The sequence below is a fragment of the Mustela putorius genome, unplaced genomic scaffold (genome assembly GCF_011764305.1).
Source record: "Mustela putorius furo isolate JIRA1106 unplaced genomic scaffold, ASM1176430v1.1 tig00000640_pilon_pilon_pilon, whole genome shotgun sequence".
Classification (NCBI taxonomy): domain Eukaryota; kingdom Metazoa; phylum Chordata; class Mammalia; order Carnivora; family Mustelidae; genus Mustela; species Mustela putorius.
This window is the reverse complement of record NW_025421432.1, coordinates 1773978-1799162: the sequence shown is the minus strand read 5'-3', so window position 1 is coordinate 1799162 and position 25185 is coordinate 1773978. Positions and strand designations below refer to the sequence as shown.

The window sequence follows — 25185 nt, the reverse complement described above, 5'->3', positions numbered from 1 at the left end:
CACTGTTACTTCCTTTCGTAACACCCTGTTCATCTTTTCATTTTATTTGTTAAATTATAATAATTGATGAATTGTGCAATTTTTGTTAAAGTGCTTTTCCTGTTATGTTCTGAACTCCATAAGATGTGGCACTACATTTTCTTGTTCAATACACTTCGCTTAATATGTACCCCAGTGCTTAAACCACAGATGTGCTCAATAAAGGTGTGCTTAATGAATCAAGGACTGAAAGGTCTGCACCAGGGGTGGGCAAACTATGGTTCAAATACAGCTTGTTGCCTGCTTTCTACAGCCATCAAATACAGAATGCCTATTTTTTTCTTCTATCTTTAGGTGGATCTATTTTTCAAATGGTTATTTAAGTACCTAAATAGTAGCCTCAGTTTTGCTTGTTGGTCCATAAATTCTAAAATATTTACTATTTGGCCCTTCAAGAAAAATGTTTCCTGACCTTGATTTAGACCACCTCTATCCAAAAGAACTATGGCAATGATGGAAATATTACATATCTGTGCCCTCCAATAGGATAGCCACAAACGACATATGGCTATTGATCACATGAAATTTGTTTAGTGTGACTGAGAAATGCAACTTTTCATTTTAACTAATTTGAATAAGCCCATGTGGCTGGCAGCTAGTTTATTAGCAGCAGACCTAGATATACAACACAACAGACATCATGTAAACACAGTAAAAACTTACTTGGAGATCAAACATATCTCCGGAAAAAAATGAGAAATATTTGAAGGTAGTTTGGCCTTTCTGGCAAAACTGAGTGAAAAAATAAAATAAATTATCACCGGTTCATGAAAACAACTAACATTACGACAGTACAAGACCTGAAGGTAAAAGTTAATTCATTTATTTTGGCAGTTACATAGAAACTCATTTAAAATAAGTGGTGGTCTGTTCTTCATTCTATGACCTATGAATGAAAAAAATTATTTTGGATAAGGCAGATAATGTTACTCTTCTATTAATAAGTAAACAAAGGACATTGTTTTTTTTTTTCAGATTTTATTTATTTATTTGACAGAGATCACACGTAGGCAGAGAGGCAGGCAGAGAGAGGAAGAGGCAGGCTCCCTGCTGAGCAGGGAGCCCAATGCAGGGGCTGGGGGCTCCAGGACCCTGAGATCATGACCTGAGCTGAAGGCAGAGGCTTTAGCCTACTGAGCTACCCAGGCGCCCCCAAAGGACATTGCTTTTATGAAGATTTTGAAGCTTCTCTTTGCTTTATTGAAAGACACATCACTCACTTCCAAAGAAATTCTTGAAATACATAGAATGCTATTAAAGCAAAATGTTCTCTAGCACAGTAGGAAAACATTAAAGCACATAAACAAGTAAAAACATTGATATAATCCAACAGTATCCTCAAACAGCATTAAGAAGGTATTAAAGTGGCCTGAGAAGTAAAGATTCAAATTGCAAAGTGAAGTTTAAACATCCACATTTATATGTAATTTCAAGTCTTTAAGTTGAGAAGCGTTTATAAGGAAATCTAAAATATGTGCTTTTTAGGATTGAAATTGTTTGCTGCTGTTATTCATAACACTTAAAGTAACTTTAAAAATTTAAAAATCTCCTTTTCTTGTTTATATTGTTTCTTACATGTCTATGTATGAAATACTACCTCCCTGAGTAAAACTACTTTGGCTGCCGCCTTTTGTTTCAAATGATTTTATCATTAGGGAAAAATTTGAAATCATGGTGGACAAATAATCCCTTAATGCTTTTCCTGGCTAGCAAGTAATTTGTCAAAGCAATCCAATTTCCAAATAGCATACAAACTCAGTAAGACACTGAGCCAATGCATCTGTTCCTCTCTGTAGAGTATGCACAAATGCCTTTCCTTTTGGGAGAAAATCCTAAGACTAAATTCTCTGAAAGGACAAGTTAGCTCTAGTAACAAAATATCATTTATAATGTCTCTCTGATAAAACTTTAGAATTTTATAAAGAGTCAAGTTTTATGAAGATACAATTATTTACATGCAAAAATATTCACCCTTTTTAAGTGTACTGTTTAATTAATTTGACAAACATACAAATCATGCATTCGCTACCCAAATTAACATATGGGACATTTTCATCACCCCAAAATGTTCCCTTATACCCTTTTGTAGATGATCCCTTCCTTTACCCGCAGCCCACTGGCAACCAGTGATGGATCTGTTTTCTGTCTCTTTTCTAGAATGTCATATAAATGGAACCATACAGAATGTAATCTGTTGTGTCTGTCTTATTTCACTTAGCCACTTGGTGTAATGCTTTTGAAATCCATCCATGTTGTTGCACGTGCATGTAGTTCATTGCTTGTTGCTGAGAAATATTCCACTGTATGAATATATCACAATAATTTTACCCATTTTGCTGGTGATAGACTTGCAGCTACAAGAATAAAGCAACTATTAACATCTGCTGTGTGGACATAGGTTCCATTTCTCTTGGGTAACTATCTAGGAGTGGAATTGTTGGGTCATATGATAAGTACATGTTTAACCTTATAAATATCTGCTAAACTGTTTTCCAACATAAGTGTAGTATTTGCATTTCCATGAGCAATCTTCACAGCTCTCATTGTTTTATGTGGGGGTCTAGCAATATTATCAATCCTTTTAATTTTTGTCATTTGAAAGGTGGTATAGTGGTATTTCCCGGTCTCCTTGTGCTTTTAATGAGTAAAAATGAATCATTTAAAAAATCATTAAAAATGATTAAAGATGAATACTTTTGCATATGTTCATTGCCATTTGTATATCTTCCTTTGTGAAATATTTGTTCAAATCTTTTGTCTTTCTTTTTACTGAATTTTTTGTTGATTTATGTATTCTGCAAACAAGCTCTTTATCAGGTAGGAGCTTTGCTAATTTTTTTTTTCTTTCACCAATCTGTGGACTGTTAACAATGTCTTTTGAAGGTCAGACATTTTAAATTTGTTAAGTCCTATTTGTGATATCTTCACTTATGGTTCATGCTTTTGGTGCTTAAGAAATCTTTCCTTAACCAAAGGTCACAAATATTTTTTCCTAGGTTTTCTTCTAGTAGTTTTTTTTTTTTTTACATTCAGCTCAAAGATCCATTTCAAGTAACTTGTATGCGATATGTGGTAAGGGTTAAGCTTTTTTTTTTTTTAATTTTTTAATTCTGATATGCAGTTGTTTGCAACACTTGCTGACAAAAGTATTTAAACCCACTGAATTGCTTTGGCAGCTTTGTCAAAAGTCAACTGACTGAACAGGTATGCACTGATTTCTGAGCTCCCTAGATGTGCCATTCATCTATAAAACTATGTTTAAACAAATGTCACCCTGCTGTCATTACCAGAGTTTTCTAGTAAGTCTTGTAAATTGTTATATTTTATATAAATAAAGTGAATATTGATATCCTTCTGGAACCCAAGTACCTCTGAAACAGTCGTTCACTATAGAGTATGGGTAGAGGCCTGCACTGATTTGAGAAGATGCCATTCCTCCGAAGATGAAAGAGCTGATAGTTACTCCAGGTGTTCTACATCCCTGTGTTCCACAGACAGGGGGTTTGCTAAGCCCAGGCGATCCACAGATAGAATTCAGGGCACCTGTGATCTTGGATCTTGGAGAAAATGTTCTTTATTCTCACTAACTGCTAATCGTAATTTAGGCTTTCCGTCAGTTATAAATGTGGACAACAAACCTCAGTAGTACTGGTAGTACTTGCAACTGTTGCCAATAGAAGGTACAGATATTTCCATGTCACATTACAGTTATGGCTGATATCTTCAAATATTATTGACATTTATGGTCACTTAAAAATTAGAATTTTAGAACTGCTATGTGATCTTTCTATTCAATGAGTTAATAAACACACACGTACTATTAAATCATAACTTAAAAAAATTCTTTTAGTAATAATCTCAATATGATTGGTTTCCTTTGTCATATTATGTCATATTATGTATTTTCAAAAGAAAATGTTTGAGAAGAGGCCCAAAGTCACTTCTAGACAGCCAAAGGGGTCTGTGGCACAGAAATGGTTCCGATTGGCCCTCTGTATTCCCATTTCACAGACCTACTACTTAGGCTGTCTTCCATTACAAGGGTCTTTACTACTACAGTTTAGAATATTGCATTACTACCAGCTCTGCCTTATTTCATCTTATACTATTTATAATCACAATATATTGTATTTCTATTTATTTATTTATTTATTTGACAGAGGGAGGAGAGATCACAAGTAGGCAGAGAGGCAGGCAGAGGATGGGTGGGGGGCAGACTTCCCACTGAGCAGAGAACCCGATTCGGGGCTCTATCCCAGGACCCTGGGATCATGACCTGAGCTGAAGGCAGAGGCTTTAACTGAGCCACCCAGGAGCTGCCATAATATATGGTATTTCATCTTATTAAGAAAGGTTCAATAAACCTTTATTAAACTTGTGAGATTAGATAATGTTGTAGGTCCAAATCTGGAGATTCAAAGGTGTATCACATGGTTCCTGCCTTGAGGAACTTAGGTTCCACTAGGCAGATGAGGAAGTAGGCATGCAATTTACAGTCTCTGTGCCCTAATAAGTGCACGTGGGAATGAGCTAGATGATGTTCCTCCTCTTCACTTGGGTGGTGGCGGAGGTGTGGGCAGAATATCAGCAAATGCCTCCCACAGGCACTGACACACATGAGGACACCTGGAGAATAAGAAAGCAGTAACTAGAACGGGAAGAGACCACGTCACACAGAGGAAACATGAGCAAGCATCCAACTCCACTCTGCTTGGAGCTCTGGGGCAGGAGAATGGCCAAGGGAGGAATGACACATTGCCTATCCCCAGCTCCTCCGCGAAGTGTCAAGGAAGACCATGCTTCTCACAAAGCAGAAGCCGAAACAGCTTCCCACTGTTGCTTAGCATACTCAGCTTGCACTGCCAGTGTATCTGGACAGGCAGGAGTTCTTTTTCGCAGGTCCTTCTTTCCCCAGAAGCCGTTAAGTGCTGAGCCCTTCTTGCAAGGGCCCCTCCCTATCTTCTGGGCCTTCTTCAGGGTGCCCTCCCCAGGCTATTTTAGTGTGTCTCCTAGGCTGTAGCGTTTCCTTCACTCCCACACTGGTGGGTGGCACATGCTCATGTGTTTAGACAGCATGGGCAAAGTGTAGGGACACCCGAATATAGACTTAGAGCCCTGAGCTCTCCTTTTTAAGCACTTCAGCCCCAGGGGACCCAGTCTAGAGCAGCGAGAGCCTCTCCTATCCTGAATTGAATGAGTCATTTATTACATCCTAAACAGAGACTGTTACTAAGAAACATCCCTATTTAAACTGTCCTCAAGCCGGGCAGCAGCAGGGGCTGCTCAGCTAATTAGGGACTAATTGACTCTTTAGCAACGTTGTTATCAGCTGTGACAGAGTCTTTCCTGCCTCTGTCTGCCAGGCTACTGGGACCATTCTCTGTGATGCGCTCCATTTTCACTTTGTTTATCAGGATCTAAATGGAGCAAATTCCAGCCTCATATCCCTGATAGCTCATGAAGGTAAGAGTGTGGATGTAAAATCTTTATATTTTTGAGGGTTTCTCTTTAGTCCGGGAAACTGCTTCATCTTGCCCAGTAGTAATCCTTACGGGAAACAGACTGCCTACCTTTTAGAGGTTTCTGCTTCCAGTTACTGAGGTGACATTACCTTTTCTGAGGAAGAGATTGGTGCCCTTTCTTGCTCTTGTGTAGGAGAGGACTTTTTTTTTTTCATTTTTGGTAGGCATTTTTAATTATGACCACAAAATTTCATGACTTCACTTACCTGGCATTATTCTTTTCTCTCAGAGGAAGGGGCTAGTTTTTTCCCATGGAGGATCAGTGTATTCATTTCCTCCCTTTTCTCCACAGCATGTTCTGAACATGTTCACTGCTAGGCATAGGACAAACAGTAAAAATGACAGGTTTTCCGCCCCTCTAGGATGGACAGAGGAATACAAACATTTTTAAAGGTAAGTGCAATAAAGTCATATTCACCTGTACAAAGTTGGGACATCATAAAAAAGACAGTGACTTTTATGTGGAGGCAACATCATAAATATTGAAGGACAACATAGAAAAGTGTTGACTGGGGATGTTAGCCTTCCTAGGAGGGATCAGTGAGGGCAAAGTCCAGATGGAGGCAACACTGGAGATACTACAGGAGTCCCAGAAAGTCTAGATACTTTGAAACTATGGTTAGATGGAGTGCAGCCAAAGATTATGCTGATGAAGTAACCAGGAAGAGCATCATGGAAGGTTTGGATGTCAAGCTAAAGAGTTTGGATTCTCCCGTAAGCAAATGGGAAACCCACAGAAGAGTTAAAGGCAAGGGTAGGGGACTGATGCCAAGGAAACCAGGAGGGTACTTAGGAGACCCTGAACTTAGAGAGTAGCAGTGGGACTGGAGAGGAGAGGCAGTGAAGAGAAACAAAGAGATTGAATGAAAATGACTTAATGTTTAAATGGATTGGAAAGAGAGAAGTCTAGGGTGATTTTGGTTTTCAGAGGCAAGTTTCCTTCACTGAAAAGGAGTATCAGAGGAAAAGTGCTTTTGACAGGAAAGTTTAATTTTAGACAGGTTGATTTGGAGGTGCTAGGGGAAAACCCATGGGGGAAGGCAATGTCTATCAGGCAGTTGGGTAAACATGGCTAAAAGCTCAGGAGAGAGATTCAGGAGGGGGATTTAGACCAGCAATTACATCTGAGTGAGCATCACCAGATTCAGGCAGTTTTGAAAGCATGACCATGTTTCTTGGAAAGAATATAGATTGAAAAAGGCTCAAGGACAGAGCTCTCAAAGGAAAAAAACTAGTATTTGAAGGATGAATAGAGAACAGTCTGCAAAGAAGGCTGGGAGGGGACAAACAATGGGAGAAAACTCTCAAGTAAAGTGGCTCTTTTGGCTTCTGGGAAGCAAGTTCTTGGGGGTCAGATGTTCCCTCTACCTCCCTAAATCTTATGGCCTGTTTCTCTCTGTGTTGGCTTTGTCTCTTCTCTCTCGAGATCTCTTCCTCTGCTCATTTGCAGTTTCTGACCCTCTTAATTTTGGCTTCACATGGTCAAACATTGCCTCCAGAATCTCTTTATACATCATGACCTTTCGGCTCCCATGCCAAATTCCTAAGAGATAATCTGAAAGGTCTGACTCTTCTATTTTTTTATTTAATTATTTTTCGTGTTCCAAAATTCATTGTTTATGCACCACACCCAGCAACTCTTCTTTTTGAGCCACATCACAATCAGAGATCTAGGCTATCCTAACCAGGTCTCTACTCTCACTCCTATCACCTATGGTCTTAAGTATAAAATACGGTTGCCCAGGTTCACCCTTTGGTAGAAGATATGGGCAAGAAGAAAAGAACGTGGTGAAGCTGAACAACATCTATAGTTTAAGAAAGTTTAAAGATGAGAATCCTCAACAATGGCAGATACCAAAGCATGGTAAAGAAAGAGTCCTTTGGATCTAATGATATGGATGCCAGCTAGGCCACTGGTCAGTTGCTGGAATGGCAAAGAGGTATCTGTTTGCTCTGAGTTGGCAAGGAATAAAGGCAGGAAGTGGAGACATAGAGTTGTGGCTTCCCCTCAGTCAGGATCTTAATCTCAAACTTTATAATATAAGGGCAAAGAAAGGGGTGATATTGATACAGAACACTGAGTCTAGTGGTAGTTGTCCTTTTTTTTTTTCCCTTCTCGAACACCTATTTTATTTTTTTGGGTATTTGCCTTTGTTCTGGAGTAGAACTGTGGGTCAGGACTTACTAGCACAGATAAAATAATTACCTGTAGAAAAAGAAAGGATCTCTTTAAAGGAGACGGTGGGAAGGAGGTCAGGATAAATGACGCTGGTGATCTGTAGGAAAGGTAAGAGGTTAGCAAAGGGCACCGAAGTCTACTCTGCAAAGTCTCTCCCCCTTCATTCCAAACCTTATCTAACACAGGCCTTTACATATACTTTCTTAACTAAATGAACAAACAAATTCCTGTAGTGGCTAAAAGTTTGTAGTCATGAGGTTCTTCCATATTCCTGGAGGAGAAGGGAAGCAGTGATAGAATGAAATAGTACTGATCTTGGGAGCCAGAAAACCTGGTCACCTTGGGAAAATCATGTACATGTCTCTGAATTCCACTGTAGAGTGGGAATGCTTTACTTACAATGACACAGGTATACTAATATACTATGGAAGTGTAGGAGAAGGAAAAATTAAGCCTGCTAAGATCACTTAGGGAAGAGTTCCAGAGAAAGTGGCTTTTGAGGTGGGTCATGAAATGTGAGTAGAGCTCACCAAGCTAGAAGGTAAGGAAAAAGGGTTTGACTCAAACTAAGTGTATAACATCATACACAGAATATGACCATCAGAAGCCTGGAATATAATTATCATACACAGAAAGCGACCATCAGAGGCCTTTATGGCTTCTGAATAACCAAAACCTTGGAACTACATATCTTTGCATTGTCATATGAGCAAAATACATGCACCTCTCATCAGCTAGCCCCATCATGCTCTTCTGTCTATACCGCTGAGTTCCTCCTCTTTCTCACTCATTCTCCCCACTGCTGCTGTCCTTTTCCACAGGGGCCTTCTGGAATTCCTTCTTTACAGAAAACCAACTACTCCATGCCATCATCTTTTTTATCATACACCAACTTCCCTAAAGCTTAACATTTGTTTATTGTCAACTGATGCTATGTTCTTAGATAAATTCTCTGAAAAGCATTTTTTTGATTTTTTTTTCCCCCAAGTACTCTTCTCTCTCTCGATATTCTTCCTCAGTAACCACTTGAATACTCATAATTTAGAAAACCATTTATGGATCTTGAGCTCTAACTTTCCTATGGGTCTATGTTGCATATTGGATATCTTTATCATTTGGGTGTTGCACAGCATATCCCAAACTGAACAATAACCCTCCTAATTCTTAAGCAACCCTAGACTTTCTTCCTCAGTAAATGGCCATACTACTCAGCTAGCCAATCAAACTAGAAACCTGGGGGGGGGGTGAAGGGTGAGTATCTTAGACTTCATTCTCTCCCTCACCTATGATACACAATCAGTAATGAAGACATGATAATTTCACCCCTTGGATTATCATTTTTTTTTTATTTTCCATTTCTACTTCCTCTGCATTAATCCAGGCATTTTCACTTTTCATTTAGGTTTCTGAAATGGGCTCCTAACTGCTGTCCTCTCCTCCTGCTAGATTCTACTCCAATCCATCCTTTAGCCTATAGTCACAGTGATTTTCCTAAAATAGAAATATAATCACATCACTCTTTTCTTAAACTCCCTCAATGAAACCTTATGCTGTGAAAGGAAGTGTACGTCTTTAGCATGGCATTCAAGGTCTTCTAGATCTAGGATCCTGTCAAACCTCTCTGTGATCTTATCTCCATACTCAACTGTTCACATCAAATTTACCTTCAGGCCCCTATAGGGGCATGCTGTCTCATGTTTTTGAAATAATTGTTGCTAATCCTTATTGAGAGGTTACTATTTACAAAGATTTGTTAATTGATCTATTCTTTCTCACAACCCCAAGTGGTCTGTTACCCTAACCCAGTTGACAGACCAAAAAAATGAGCCACAAATCAGTTACGTAACCTAACCAAGGTTATACAGCTAGTGAGGGACACAACTAGAATTTGAACTCTTATCAGTTTCTCTACAGAACCCATCCTTTTAACCAATGTCTATAGTACTACCACACTGCCCCTTCTTCTGGAAGACCTTTCTTTCACTTTGCTTACCTCATACTTACTCTTTATCCACTTAATCTGGCTTCTCCTTCCATCAAAATTCTGAAAAACCTCTCACGGATAATATCAGTGAACTCCAAAGGAAATTTTTCCATTCTCTTCTTACTTGATTCTCAAATGCTTTCAACCACTGGTCACTCCATAGGCCCTGAAATATCTTCTGTGGTTCATGTGATGATATTCTTTGGTCTTTCTAATTTATCTCTGAATGTGCTTTCTCAGCCTCCTTTGTTCTTCACCCTCCTCTACAGAATCTTTGTACTGTGATCATTGAAGATCCAGTCCTACTTTTCCCATTCTTCTTTCCCTATGCTTGTTGTCCGAGCTTCAATTTCCATCTATAAGTTGATAACTTCTAAACTTGTATTCATGCTTCCCTTTGTTCCATATAGACCCTTACACACCAGCGCTTCTTTAACATTGCTTGAATTTCTCAAAAGCACCCTACACTCAACATATTCAAAAAATGGAATTGTCAGTTTTCTCCCAAATATTGCTCTTCAGTGTACCTCAGCACTGCTTTTCATCTAGTTAAGTAACCTAGACAACTGTTACAACCCATTGACCAAAGAGGAGTAGGAAAAAAATCCCTGTAGTTCACCTTAGATTTATTTCACTTACTGCAGCTGAGGGAATGCACTCCACGGGAACTGTAGGTTGTCTCAATAAAGTAGAGTTTTAGCTTTAGGCCTATATTGCATTGTTATAGAGAGGATTGAAAACCATGGGATCCAGTTTTGAATTGGAGGTTGTCAAAAAGCTAGGGAAATCTAATGACTGGCTTTGCTTTATTTAAGATTTATTTTATTTGTGTGTGTGAGAGAGTGAGCATGTGTGTGCATGTGCAAGAGCAGGTGGAGAGGTAGAGGTAGAGGTAGAGGTAGAGGGGAGGGAGGGAGAATGTCAAGCAGACTCCATGCTGAGTGCACAGTCTGCCATGGGGCTTTTTCTCAGGACCCTGAGATCATGACCTGAGACGAAATCAAGAATTGGATGCTTAACTGAACGTACTCCCCAGATGCCCCTTTGTTTTTAAAGAAAACCAGGAACACTAAAGTGGGCTGAAGGTGGTCACTGCTAAAGAAGTGGGAGTCAGCTACATGTTAGGAGAGAGGATGTTGACAATGACCTTGTCTTTGTTCCAAGTATGCCACTGAGTGAATAGTAATCACAATTGTCGATTTACTTTATAGTTTAGTATCTCCAAGTTTTAGCTAGGTAATTTTGGGAAAAATGACTTGAAGTCTCAGCTTTAATTTTCTAGTACCAAAACCCAAAAAATTATCCATTATTATTTCAGACAGAAAACTCAAAATTACTTTACATATTGTTTTAGTTGCACACATATTTTCTTTCACTTTAGTACTGAAACACCCCAAATATTATTCTAGCCATTTGCAAAAAGAGTTCTGATTGGCAGACTATGATACCTACCCATTTAGAGGCAGGACAGCCAAGAAATCATCAACTGCTTGAGGTCTAGAGGATTATGCATCCACCAATATCTTGCTTTTCTCAAGAGGAAACTGAAAAAATGGAAGAAGACCAACACAGAAGACCCTCAAATGACCAGGTGGTAGAATAGCTGCTGTAGTGGTTAGGTAGTTAGACTCTCAAGCCTGAACACCGGGATCTGAATCATGCCTTTACAGTTTCATAGCTTTCTTCCTGCGTCCTCCTCCCTGGAGTAAGTTGCTTGACCTCTTTGTATCTGAATTTCCTCTGCAGTACAGCAGCAGAAATAATATAGTCCCTTCCTCTTAGGATTATTGTGAGGATTGAATAAGTTAATAAAGTACTTAGAACAGCACCTAGCACGGCATAGGCACTCAATAAATATTTACTTGGCATTATTATTTTAACCCATCATGTCATTTGGAGTTTAAAAAACCTTTTAAAAATTGAGTAGTTGCCAATGATACTCTATAAATGTTATGTATGTAAGAGAAATATAAAGTTGGAGTCACTTCTAAAATTTTTTAAACAGATCTGGCCACTCAAGAAGACTCCTTCAGAGAGAGCTGCTCAGATGCCAGCACATTTGAGAATAGTGAATCTGGAATTATGTTAACATATTGGAACCTTCCATGGAGACTGGGATGGTGAAAGAGCAATTTGAATAGTAGACTTTCAAAACTGTCAAGGAGGGGCGCCTGGGTGGCTCAGTTGGTTAAGCAGCTGCCTTCGGCTCAGGTCATGATCCCAGCGTCCTGGGATCGAGTCCCACATCAGGCTCCTTGCTTGGCAGGGAGCCTGCTTCTCCCTCTGCCTCTACCTGCCATTCTGTCTGCCTGTGCTCGCTCTCTCTCTCCCTCTCTCTCTCTCTCTGATGAATAAATAAAATCTTAAAAAAAAAAAAAAAAAAAAAAAAAACTGTCAAGGAAATTGATGATGTATTCCTGCTTGCCAAGAAGGGGCTTATGCAACACCTTTGGACTGAATATGAGGCCAGTAAAAATGGAACTTCTGGGGAGATTCAATTTAATCTATAACTGAATTCTTCTCTTCCTGTCAAGCTGGCCATTTTGACATCTATTAACTATACATGTAAGTGGAGTAAATATTTTTTTGATTATGACATCTGTTTAAATTGGCCTTCTGTGTCTGTTCATACTTTCGGTTAAACTATACGCTGTTAGCATTTACTGGGTTGGAGGTGGTTTCTTTGGTCCAGAGAAAAAGTTTGCAACCAAGAATAAATTAAGATTATTTCTTAAAATCATATGGAGTACATAAGAAAGTTCTTTGTATTTTTTTTTTATTTCGTGACTGGCCATTTGTGCATTTTTGGAGGGTATGTTTGAATTAAACTTATTGGCACATTTTTGTAGAAGACTTGTTATCTTAATTGATTTGTCAAGTCATTCACAGATTGCTTGCCTATGCTTCCTTGTATTTTATGTACAAATATCTAGGCTGGAGACTATTCAAGAACCTAGAAACTACCTAAAGGTCTAACAATAAAATAATGGGTAAACAGAATATATCTCATTATTGGACTTTTATGAAATCATTAAAAATGATCATTATGAAGGCAGTGTAGAATCGTGGGAAAATGCTTCTTATACAATATTAGGTAAAAGAGGCAAAATACAGAAGGGTATATTGACTACTAAGGGAAATATAAACAATGTATGCATTTGGACCAACTGAAAATAACTACTCGATACTGGGAATATGAGAAATTTAAGTATATTTTCTTCACTTCTCTTTAACAATAAAAGAAAAAAGTAGAGCTTTAAATAGCATGACCAAATTATTTAACTGCCAGATTCCTCACTCATTTTTCATGGATTTGTAAAAATGACAGCTTGTGTGTTAAGGCAACTTGAACTTCAGCCCAAGAACCTGATTTGTTTGCCTCAATAGATTCACTGTATCTTGACTTCTTTAATTCTGTGCAAATTTCAATCCCAAAGGTTTGCTATCTTTATTAATATAAAAAGATCTCATGGGTGAAAAGATACCATAAACAGAGATAAACAGTAGAAGCACAGCACAGGAATGTCCACCAAAAGATATAATGGCCTTTTGAAGAGCTGTTCATAGTTGCTATATAAAATTTTTAGAAGTTAAGAGTTTTGAGAAATATATAGATAAAATACAGAATATTTTCATATTCTTAAAATTTACTTCCACATTAAATCTTTTACATTGCAATTAAAAGATACAACTATTCAAAAAAAGTGGTTGCAAAAAACCCACAACTCAAAACCCCAAATTTATTAACAAGCCCTTTTGGAGTAATTCCCGTTAAAGAACATTAGCTAAAGGTGGGGGGGGGGTTGTGAAAATATGGTTTCCTTTGTATTTATTCTTCGGCAGTGATGAAGAAAGGGGGATCTAACCTTCTTAGATACAGACCGCTTGAGCATAAGCCAAGATGTAGGTCCATTTAGGGCAAGGTTGTGAGTACCCTTAGGATTTGCATTTTCCCCAACCCTGGGATGGAATGCATAGACACTACAGAGCCTGGCAGGGTATTCCATGTTCTTGGGCATAAAACTATCTCAGAGGAACCATTTTAAGACTGACTTATCGGGGCGCCTGGGTGGCTCAGTGGGTTAAGCCGCTGCCTTCGGCTCAGGTCATGATCTCAGGGTCCTGGGATCGAGTCCCACATCGGGCTCTCTGCTCGGCGGGGAGCCTGCTTCCCTCCCTCTCTCTCTCTCTGCCTGCCTCTCCATCTACTTGTGATTTCTCTCTGTCAAATAAATAAATAAAATCTTTAAAAAAAAAAAAGACTGACTTATCAAACGATAAACACTTGGAGGTCCCCTTAAGATGCCCATTCTGAGTAGACTTGGGGTAGGGACTGAGGTCCTGTATTATAAGAAGCTCCCAGGTGATGCTGATGCTGTTGGTTCATGGATTGCATTTTTGAGTAATAAGCTCTAAGCTTGGTTTACTTGAGAAAAATAAGGAATGAAGGAAATTTCCTGCTTAATCTTTGCTTTCCATATATTATCTATAGCTGGTAACTAATCTTTGGACAGGGAAGTACATCATGGAGTGGACTCCAATTTTTTTTTTTTTAATCACTCTGGGGGTCAGAAGATCAGTATCGGTTACTAAGAAACACACCCTGTAATTCTTTCATTGAAGCCTTTATTCATTGCTCTGTTTTCACCGGCTTTTGGGAATGTTATTGCCTTAACATTATGATGTGTGCACATCCGTTTGGATGGCCACTTTAGAAATTTGATTTATAAACAGATCTCTTTATAAAACCCCTTCTCTGATTCTTTTCATGACCCTTTTATATATGATATGTAAAATGCCAGGGTATTTTGTATTTAATAATCAGCAATTGTCTTTAGGTTTGTTCTTAGTAATTTAAGATTTAATTAAAATAAAATAAAAGTTAATGTCTTCGGCAGGAAACCTACTGGTTTTCATTGATCTTCTTATTTTTTTAAAAATATTTAATTTATTTATTTGTCAGAATGAGGGAGGGGGGCAGGCAGAAGGAGAAGCAGGTTCCCCGCTGAACAAGGAGCCTCATGTGGGAATCATTTCCAGGACCTTGGGATCATGACCTGGGCTGGAGACAGACGCTTAACCAACTGAGCCAACCAGGCGTCCCAGAGCTTCCTAACTTATAATTAACCACTATTATTTGTGTTCAAGTTTTTCAAAAGTGGCCTCACAATGCAACTTTTAATTTTAAATTACAAAGTTCTGTTTATACCTTATCATATACTTATGAGACAATAAAAACTAAGTATGAGATATAGTACCCAAAGCAGTAAAGATGAATACCTTATTTCGAATGTCAATGGGTTCTTATTATTGAATTATTTTTTTAAACCTGCAAACAGTGAGCTGAAATAGCTCTTATATTTCCTATGAGAACACATTTTTTAAAAAATATTTTATTTATTTATTTGACAAACAGAGATTACAAGTAGGCAGAGAGGCAGGCAGAGAGAGAGGAGGAAGCAGGCTCCCTGCTGAGCAGAGAGCCCAATGAGGGCTCAATCCCAGTACCCTGGGATCATGACCCGAGCCGAAAGCAGAGGCTTTAACCCACTGAGCCGCCCAGGCACCCCGAGAACACATTTTTATAGAAAACATATCTACATTTTTTTTCTATTTGCTTTATTTGTATAGTCTTCAATATGGTACTAGACCTTAATTCTTTGGCTCACAAAAACTTGGGAGACCACAAAGGTAGACAAATGTAAAAAATAAAAGAGTGGTCTTTAAGCAGATATTGGGCATTCAAATAACTATGGTTGGGGTGCCTGGGTGGCTCAGTCGGCTAAGCGTCTGCCTTCGGCTCAAGTCATGATCCGACGGTCCTGAGTTGGGCTCCTTGCTTAGCAGGAAGCCTGTTTATCCCTCTCACAGTCCTCTTGCTTGTGTTCCCTCTCTCGGTGTCTGTCAAATAAATAAAATCTTAAAAAAAAAATCACTATGCTTTCAGGATAATAATTCCTGGAGTGAATGAGGAATGGGTGAACCATTCTGAAGTATTACTGCTTGCTCCGTGGATGTATATTACGGTTATGATTATTAAGGATCTATATCCCTAATGCGTGTTATTGAACTACTTTGTTGTTCTAAAGATGTTCAATGAAGTTTTGTTGGATTTTCTAATGTCTTACTTGATGAGAAACACACATACTCTGTTCTTTGTAAAGCTATAGAAATTTGGTCTTCTGTTTCCTATCTTTCAAAGATGGCCCTTCTCACCTGGCCAACAAACAGGTATCCTATCCTCCTTATGCATTTGCATCTCTGTACAACAGAGAGGTTGGAATCTAAAAATCAAGACATAAATGTGCATACAATGTCACTCCATGAGACAACTATGATCTATGACCTTCAGAGGCTCTGTAACATTGCTTTATTCACTTAACAAAACCCCATAAGATTTAATTTTAATTTTCATAATAAAAGAATGGTTAAGAAGATCTTGGTTGAATTTACTGGTTTCATTAATCTTAAAGGTAGAAATAATGCTATTAACAGTAATAATTTTAACGAAATCCTTTCTTCTCCAGGCATGTGCGACCAATTTATTAGAATGAAAACATATTACCAATAATCTCATCAACAAAAGTAGGTATCAAAACTGTGCTAAAGATCTAAAATATGAAGCATATTTTAAAAGAATTTCAAATCTGTTTATTTTCAAGACAAACAACAGTATTTGCTATCAATGAGAGCAAAGTTAACTGAGAAAATAATTTACCTTGCAGTAGTTTCAATATCTATACTCTAAATGTTGACCCTCAAAAAGTCTAAATATCATTCCTCAGTACAGTGAAATGGGCACTTCAGGGATGGTTTCTTGAACCTAGCACAAACTGGTAATGTGAATAGTTTTGGAGCCTTAAAGGGAACAGTTTATATACACAGAAAGATATTTCGCATTCCAATATACGTTAAAAGTAAATCTCTTTGCCTTCAATATTATTTTTAGTTCTGTTCTTCTAAGTTAGCTTAAGTAGAAATACAACACTTAATTTTTTCATGATTTAAAGTCTCTTTGTATGCCTTTATTCATAGAGGTTTACCTGCAGCTATACTGTCTATTAAAATTAGAGATATTCTAAAGTCACCGGAATACAGAGATGTTTGTTGTTATAATCAAATGGTATCTGGAATTGTTTTATCTTTCCCCTGAAACACATTATTTGAGTATACTTTGCTTGACGGAAAACCATCATTGAGTCAGTCTTTTGCTTAAAGAGTTGTAGCAGTAATAGAAGACTGGATTCTTTCCTGAGAGGGGAGCTAACTCAGAATATATGTGCACTTAGTTCAACATGATTAGCTAATGCACACCAAGTCCCACGTTGACCAAATGGTGAATTTTAGGTTGGAATTTGTATACTTTTTTTTTTCTCAAATTCAACATGTTCAATCATAACTGTCTGAGTACAAGTTAAAGGCTTCTCCTCCCACGAGATTTAAATACATGCTACTTTGTTCTGTGCTGAAATGTGTTAACTCTCTTATTCTGGATTGTGCATTGGAAAACTCTAATAAAAACAGCATAATTTTTTTAAAGGTCTTCCACTGACAGAACATCTGCAAACTTAATGAGGCAATCCATTGAGATAAATACATCAACTAATAAATCCCCGTTCATGCAGCCAGTAGCATCACTGGCCAAGTACAAACCATCTGGGGAGGTTTGGAGACTTTCAGTTCCTTTGGTCACAGGTTAGCAAAGCAAATATTTCACATAGCAGGTTATTTCTTAAACAGTCCTCCTACCTGAAAATAAGCCATTCTACTGAACACATTTAGAAAAAACCTAAAGGAACCTATAATTAAAGAGGAGAATGGAACAGAAGTGAACAGTTTAGGACAAAGGTAGTTCAGAGTAAAGGACTATGTGTTTATGTACATACTTTTTTCCCTTCCCAAATATCATTATCTAAATCTTAACTCTTCCATATGCCTATTATATGTGTTTCAATGACTATATTATAAACTCCTTAAGATTAGGAACTGTCATAGTCTAGTTCTATGAATCTTTCTTCCCAACCTATAGTGTCTAGAATAGTCTTAGTCATAGTATTGCAAACAGACAGTGGTTGACTGAATTTTGTGCCACATCTACAAAGTAGTTTTATTGAGATGTGGGAAATTAATAAAAGATTAACTGCAGATTCGACTTAATAGTTGTATGAATATTCATATTTTATTTTCCTTCTTGAGGCGGTTTTGGCATACTGTGCTTCTTTGAAAACATTTTCCGTTTCATGCATTTATTGTCATATATATATTGGCAAATTTCTTGGCATGTCCCCTTTTTTAAAAATTTTTATTTTTTTAAAGATTTTATTTATTTATTTAACAGAGAGAGATCACAAGGAGGCAGAGCAGTAGGGGGCGGGGGGGGAGCAGGTTCCCTACTAAGCAGAGAGCCCAAAGTGGGGCTCCATCCCAGGACCCTGAGATCATGACTGGAGCCAAAGGCAGAGACTTTAACCGACTGAGCCACCCAGGCAACCCAGCATGTTCCCTTTTATACTCCTGATACTGATTATTTGTATGTTTATCTTTTTTTTTTTTAAGATTTTATTTATTTATTTGAGAGAGAGACAGTGAGAGAGAACATGAGAGACGAGAAGGTCAGAGGGAGCTGGGAGCCCGATGTGGGACTCGATCCCGGGACTCCAGGACCGTGACCTGAGCCGAAGGCAGTTGCTCAACCAACTGAGCCACCCAGGCGCCCCTGTATGTTTATCTTTTTAATGATTAGTCTTGCCAGAGTTGTATGAGATTTATTAGTATCTAAGAACCAATTTTTTTTTTAACATATTAAGGATAATTCTTTTTTTTTTTTTTTTAAGATTTTATTTATTTATTTGACAGACAGAGATCACAAGTAGGCAGAGAGGCAGAGAGAGAGAGAGGAGGAAGCAGGCTCCCCGCCGAGCAGAGAGCCCGATGCGGGACTCGATCCCGGGACCCCGAGATCATGACCCGAGCCGAAGGCAGCGGCTTAACCCACTGAGCCACCCAGGTGCCCCTAAGAACCAATTTTTGAAGGTGTTAATCATCTCTGTGCATTTCTTTCACTAATAATATTTTGATTTTTAGTCTCTTCCTTTTCTAATATGTGTTCAAAGCTAATGTTTTCTTATGTTATGGTTTAGCTCATCTCACAAGTTTTGATGTGCAGTGTTACCATTATAATTGTTATTTTCATTATTACTCAAAATATTCTCTGACTTCCACTGTGATTTCTTCTGAGACTCCAAAGTTGTTTACATGTATAATTCTTAATTTTAAAGCATGTGGGAATTTTCTACTTAGATTTAAAACAATTTTTTTAAGCTTAAGTGCATTGTGGGTCAGAAGCTATAATTTCCATTTTTTGAAAATTTATTAAAATTTATCTCAAAGCCCAGAACATGGTCATTTAAAAAAAAAAATTCCACGTGTACTTGAAAAAAATGATGTAGTGGTTGTGAACAGTGTATCGTATTTGTCCATCAGGTCAGTTTTACTTTTTTCATTGTTCAAATCTCGCATCTTTATGATTTCGTTTGCTTTTTTCCTAAGATAGATGGGAGCATGAAAATATTCCCAGCATGATTGTAGATTTATTTCTTTTATAGTTAATTTTTGTTTTATATATTGAGATTGTGTTATTAACTACATGACAACTTATAATTATTATATTTCCTGGCAAACTGAAGCTTTTTCATTATGAAGGATTTCTCTTTATAGTCAAGAATTTTTTTTGCCTGACATTAACTAATATCTACTTTTCATTCATACATTTTCCTTTTGATGAATATCTGCAAATATGCCTTTTCTATTACTTTTGAACTTTTTGTACCCTTGTTTTAGTTCTGTTTCTTCTAACTAACATGTTATTGGGCACTCTTTTTCCAGTAAGTCAATCTTTTTGTTTTATAATTGAAGCATTCAATTTTTATTTAATAGAATTACTGATATATCTAGATGTAGTCTACCTGTAGGATGGTAGACTACAAGATTAATTGCTTTACATTGAGAACTGCAACCATCTGCATTAATCTGACAGAGCTCAGGGGTCTAAGAACTGAGACCACCTATACCAACGTGATTTGTTTGTTAAAGAAAAACGTTCAGAGGGGGAGACGAGCCATGAGACTGTGAGCTCTGAGAAACAAAGTGAGGGTTCTGGAGGGGAGGGGAGTGGGGAGTTAGGTGAGCCTGGTGGTAGGGATGAAGGAGGGCACGTACTGCATGGAGCACTGGGTGTGGTGCGTAAACAATCTTGGAACACTGAAAAAAAAATAGAATTAAATTAAAAAAAAAAAAGAAAAGAAAAACTTTGCCCAGGAAAGTTAAGACTGTAAGCCAATAAATAACTTCATTGTTTCTAGAAAAACTCATATATTTATTTATCTTGGACAATCTGCTCACCTTAGCAAAAAGCTCACTTATCAAGTAACAGTTTGCTTATAAAGACTTCTTCAAGACCTTTCCCTTGCTATAGATACCAATCATAAAAGTATTGTCATGGGGATGCCTGGGTGGCTCAGTTGGTTGAGCAGCTGCCTTCGGCTGGGATCGAGTCCCACATCGGGCTCCTTGCTCCGCGGGGAGCCTGCTTCTCCTGCTGACTCTGCCTGCCACTCTGTCTGCCTATGCTCACTCTCACTCTCTCTCTGACAAATAAATAAAATCTTAAAAAACAAAAACAAAAAAACAAAAAAACCCCACTATTGTCATGAACTTTTCCAAACTGTGGTTTAGTCCCCACCTGAAAAGAGCCACCTTTTTTAAACCACTTGAGCCCAGACTTTATAATCCTGTAAATATCGTTTCCTGACTTCACCTTCAGAAACTGTCAAGGCAGAATCCTTTAATACTACAGAGAGTTCTAATAAACTTAATTTTGCTTTATTAACAGATTCCCCGAGAATATTTTGGGGTAGTTCAAAAACATATTTATTCCTTTAATCCTCATAACAACCTTATAAATGAGTTCTATTCTTAGGTTCCTTTTACAGATGAGAAATAGGGGCATACTGAATACTAAAGTGGCTTACACATGAATCTAAACTATGCTACTAATATTACTGAGTCTATTTGTCCCTGAAGTCTACCTTTGAAGATACCATAAAGGATCCCATGTCCTGACCCTCTCTGCCCTATGCAATAATTATAGTACTGATTATAGTAATTAGTAATTTTGTTGTCTTCCTCACTAGACTGTGAGCTCTTTAAGAACAGGAGCATGTCTTGTTTACCTCCATGCTGCCAGGGCAGAGCATAACCTCTGACACATGCTAATCATTCAGTAAATGTTTCCAAAACGAAAACTAAGTGAAGCCCACTTTACAAATGAGGCTCTGCCATATTAAGAGTCTTGCTGTAGCCCAGTTAGAATGTAACTGTCAAGACTTATGCTCCTGCCAGTACCCCACATTCCTTAGCTCAACTGTAAATGAGTTCTCCTACAGCAGTTTTTATGAGATGAGAGTCTACAAACATTGCAATGGGGATTGATACTTATAAAGCGACAGTCCTATCAAAATATTATATTTCTTTGTTGTTTTGCTGAAATATTATAATCTCAGTGTGATCTGAGGTTATCTCATGTGGATTAGCTTGAGTCACACAAATGTCTCTAATAAAAACAGAAAGCATTAATTGGTAAATGTACTTTCTAATGTTTTAAGACACGGGGAAGTTACTAAAAAGTTTCCTTGGTTTTGAAACAGCTGGAAGTCACTTCTCTATACTAAGCAGGGCTTTACATATATGAAGTTTTTTTTTTCTTTATTATAAGGAGAAAATAATGTTATATAACATTATTGGTCATCAGGGGAAAAGTTCAAAATTTTACATATCTGCGAGTGGGGCCTGGGGTGGCAAATATGAGTGTGTGCATGCTTGCTTGTAAGTGTACAGATGAAAGAAGATTGGTAAAAAGTCGGTCATTACTGAAGTTGGTGATGAGTACATGGGGATTCACTGGATTCTTCACTTCTGAACACATTTGAAATTTTCCATAATAAGCTTAAAAGTGGTTAATTTCCCCAGTATTGTGTTAGCTATACAAAGTACCTGATCATTCACATATATACTGGCTGCAAACTCAGTATCACAACCCAAAGCAAAAGTTACTCTTTTCATCTGTGGATAGACTCTAAAATTTAAGACAGTAGCTACTTCTGCTTGAAGGATTTTCATAGTCTTTTGCTGAGCATCAAGGAAGCTTTTCCCCCCACAACTGTCCATCTCTTCTGTATATCTCTCTATATTAGAAACCTCAAGATTTCTGCAGATGAAAGGAAGCTGCACCATACCACGCATAGCACAGGCCTTCTTTCCTTCACTCCTGCTTTTCTCAGACTGGCTTTCTACAGAGCACAAGGTAATTCCATTAAGTGCAATCCAGCCCTTGATTTTAGTAAGATAAACAGCTTCAAGAATCCTGAAAGTGATGATCTCATAAGATGTATATTCCTTTAAGGGCACAAAATATTTCCTCATGTAACTTAGATTAAAACACACCTAGAAAGCACTTCTGGTTCCTGGGTGTTTTTTTTTTTTTCCCCTTTAAATGTGGATTTTTCCCTCTGGATAACATGGAAAATCCTTCTAAAATCTAGAGGAAAATGCAAAAGATCTTCTGCACCAACTAATTTTATTATATATACACCTCTATCATTCCTGTCAATAAAAATTTTTAAGTCAGTAAAAGTCAAAATGTGGTATGCAGCAAATATCTAAAGTCTCAAATATAGAACAGAAAACAAATGTCAGATTACAATGTCCTACTGATAAACTAATTCAGGAATGTGGGTCAATCCTTTTTTAAGATTTCCATGAGTTTTTATTTTATTAATGTATGCCTTGACAATAGAAAAATAGATTATGGTATTCTGTTGTTAGCTAGTATTTTATTGTTTATTTAAAATATAGAGCAATGTTTTTCAAATATTTACATAACACAACACAAATGTTCAGAAGAGCAAAATTAGGGATAGGCTCCACAAACAGATACATCTAATACCTTGCTTCAACTGAAATCATTGCTGCTTCTTCAGGGCAATAATAGCATAACATCTGGGAGATTTCACAGGATCAAACAACTTCACAAGTGCAACCCATGCAATATCTTCCTGCAAATTGATAAGTGATTTAAATACATAGAAATTTGTTGAAGATAAGAATGAAAGATGAGTCAGACTATATACTGTAATATTAAAAAAAAAGAACATAAAAGATAAATTATGTAAAAGAAAATTATTCTTTGTTGAATGGAATTAACATTTATAATTTCACCTCTGTGGAAATAAAGAGGTATATAGCTAGTGAACTACAAGGTTACTCTTTGCTGCAATTGTGAAAAATGAAGTGGGCAAAAAAAATTTTAGGTATTACTGAAACAAATTATTATATGATGAAACATTATCCAGCTTCTGTAGTATATTTAATGAGCTGGAAATTTTTTGAATAAATGAAACAAATTATACACAAAACTATACTTATAATTTGATTCCAATTTTAATTAAAGCAGGCATAGTGTGCTCATACATATATGTGTAGCATATATATATATATTAGAGAAAGGCACTAGAAAACATCAAAAATTTAAGTTAATGCTGAAAGATGAAATTATTTTAAATTTTTTATTCTTCATTTAAAATTTCTAACATAAACATTACTCTTATAATTAAATATTATTTATTTAAAATGTTACTATTTAAATATTTAAAGTACTAACAAATTAATATGATTTCTATTACTTCATTACCAATCTATTAATCTTCATGCATACCATTTACTTATTTTATTTACTTATTTTTTTTTTAACCACTTACTTATTTTATTTAGGTCAATGGAAATTGTTTTGAAAAGGGACATAGGGAGTACCTAGTAAAACAGGCCTGATTCTGTCACCTACAAATTTGGAAAACTAACACTTCCAGTGACTCTAAGTTAGTTGGCAGCTTAAGAAAGTAAACATATCCAAGTATTTAAAAATTGCCTTTTTCCATAAAAATACAAATTAGAACAAAAGCAAATTTATTAAAATCCATTTGTTCCAAATGGCCTGTTGAAGAAGTAAAACTACCCACTATGATAAAATAAAATTGTTAAAATAAAGCACTGATGATGGAAACTTAAGACTGAATCCATGTGTGACTTTAATTTAAATAGTTCACATAACTGTTTTGATCACAGCCAGAGTAAAATCTGCAAAAAAGTATTTTCCCTAAAGATAACCAAGAAAACAATTTTGGGGGGCATTCAACAAAGGTAAAACAAGACTGAAAAAAAACAAAAGTAATTTGCACTGGTCAGAAGAAGTTTTTTTACTGTGGAGTGCATATGTCCAAAATCCAAAAGTGATTTAAAAGATAAATTCTTATAAAATGAAAATATACATACTATCTTTTATATCTGGCCTTTATTAATTTTAGCTATACATTATGTCATATATGATGGTTATGTGTACTGCCTATTGTATAGGAATTACCATACAATTAAAAGAATATAAGCTTTTATAAAAGAAGCCTTGCTGAAAACATCTGTTGTACATATGTTTATGTTTAAAAAGAGATAGAATGAATATTTAAACTTCAAAAATATAATGAGAAAAATTATCTGACTAGTTGTAGGTCAAAGAAACTTACTCTAGATATAATTGGGTCCATTTACTGGATTTTATGAAGATATTTATTACGTATTTTAAAATATCATAATTTACCTGTTCTTTTAGGTAGCAAAGTCGATCTAGAAGAATCAATGCCTCTATACAAGGAGCCAGAACAACTTTCAACTAAAAGAAAGAATAAGATAGGATGGTAGAACTTAAAAAAAAAACAAAACAAAAACAAAACTAGCTTAACACTTATGTTCAAGAAAATGTATCTACAGAAATTTATGTAAGGCCAAATCTCCAATACCAATTGTATATCTTCAGAAAATGAATACTGCAGAGATGAAAAGTTTTTCTTTAATGATAATAGGAAAAGAATGTCCTTTGGATGACTTTGAGGTAGAATCCAAAGGCAGTCAGTCCTACATATGTGATAGAGAGCTTTCAAAGGTACTAAAAGTAAAATTCATTAAAAGGAATGCTTGTGAAATAACTGCATTGAGACCAATATGTGTTCAAAGAACTCTGAAATTTCTTTCTGTGCATTTATGATACACTTTAAGAGAAATCTACCATGTGTTCTCTTTATTACATTACTGACACCTAATATAGTTCTGAAATAGGAAATGATCCAAAAGGGTTTTTCTGCAGTAAGAGAAAAACAACATAGATTGGTTGGTCCCATAATAAAATTTAATAGAACCCTATTCAAGTCTAGCAACATATCCAATTTAATAGGTTTAATTCTGAGATTTACCATATTAAAAGCTTCCAGCTCATTCATTCTAGGCTTATACTTCTCGTAGTAGTCCATTATAACTTTTTCTGGCAGCTTCAAGATAAAACAACAACAAGAAATTTAACA

The 25185-nt window shown here is 36.7% G+C and overlaps 1 protein-coding gene across 7 annotated transcripts in view; it reads right to left on the bottom strand.

The window, feature by feature from the left end:
* Positions 1–840: 840 nt before the first annotated feature.
* The window catches only part of METTL25 (methyltransferase like 25), a 146991-nt gene continuing 122646 nt past the window's right edge, over positions 841–25185 (bottom strand). Inside the window, exons 10-15 of one of the 7 annotated variants that reach the window (XR_006607529.1) lie at positions 25078–25152; positions 24429–24500; positions 22728–22836; positions 11177–11268; positions 7768–7837; positions 5853–5875 (exon numbers count right to left, since the gene is read on the bottom strand). Coding sequence is in view for 5 of the 7 variants with exons in the window: in XM_045082953.1 (XP_044938888.1) it covers positions 22744–22836; positions 24429–24500; positions 25078–25152 (240 nt within the window). In the remaining 2 variants the exon portion in view is untranslated. The other 6 variants (XR_006607528.1, XM_045082953.1, XM_045082954.1 and 3 more) reach the window with 6 other exon arrangements.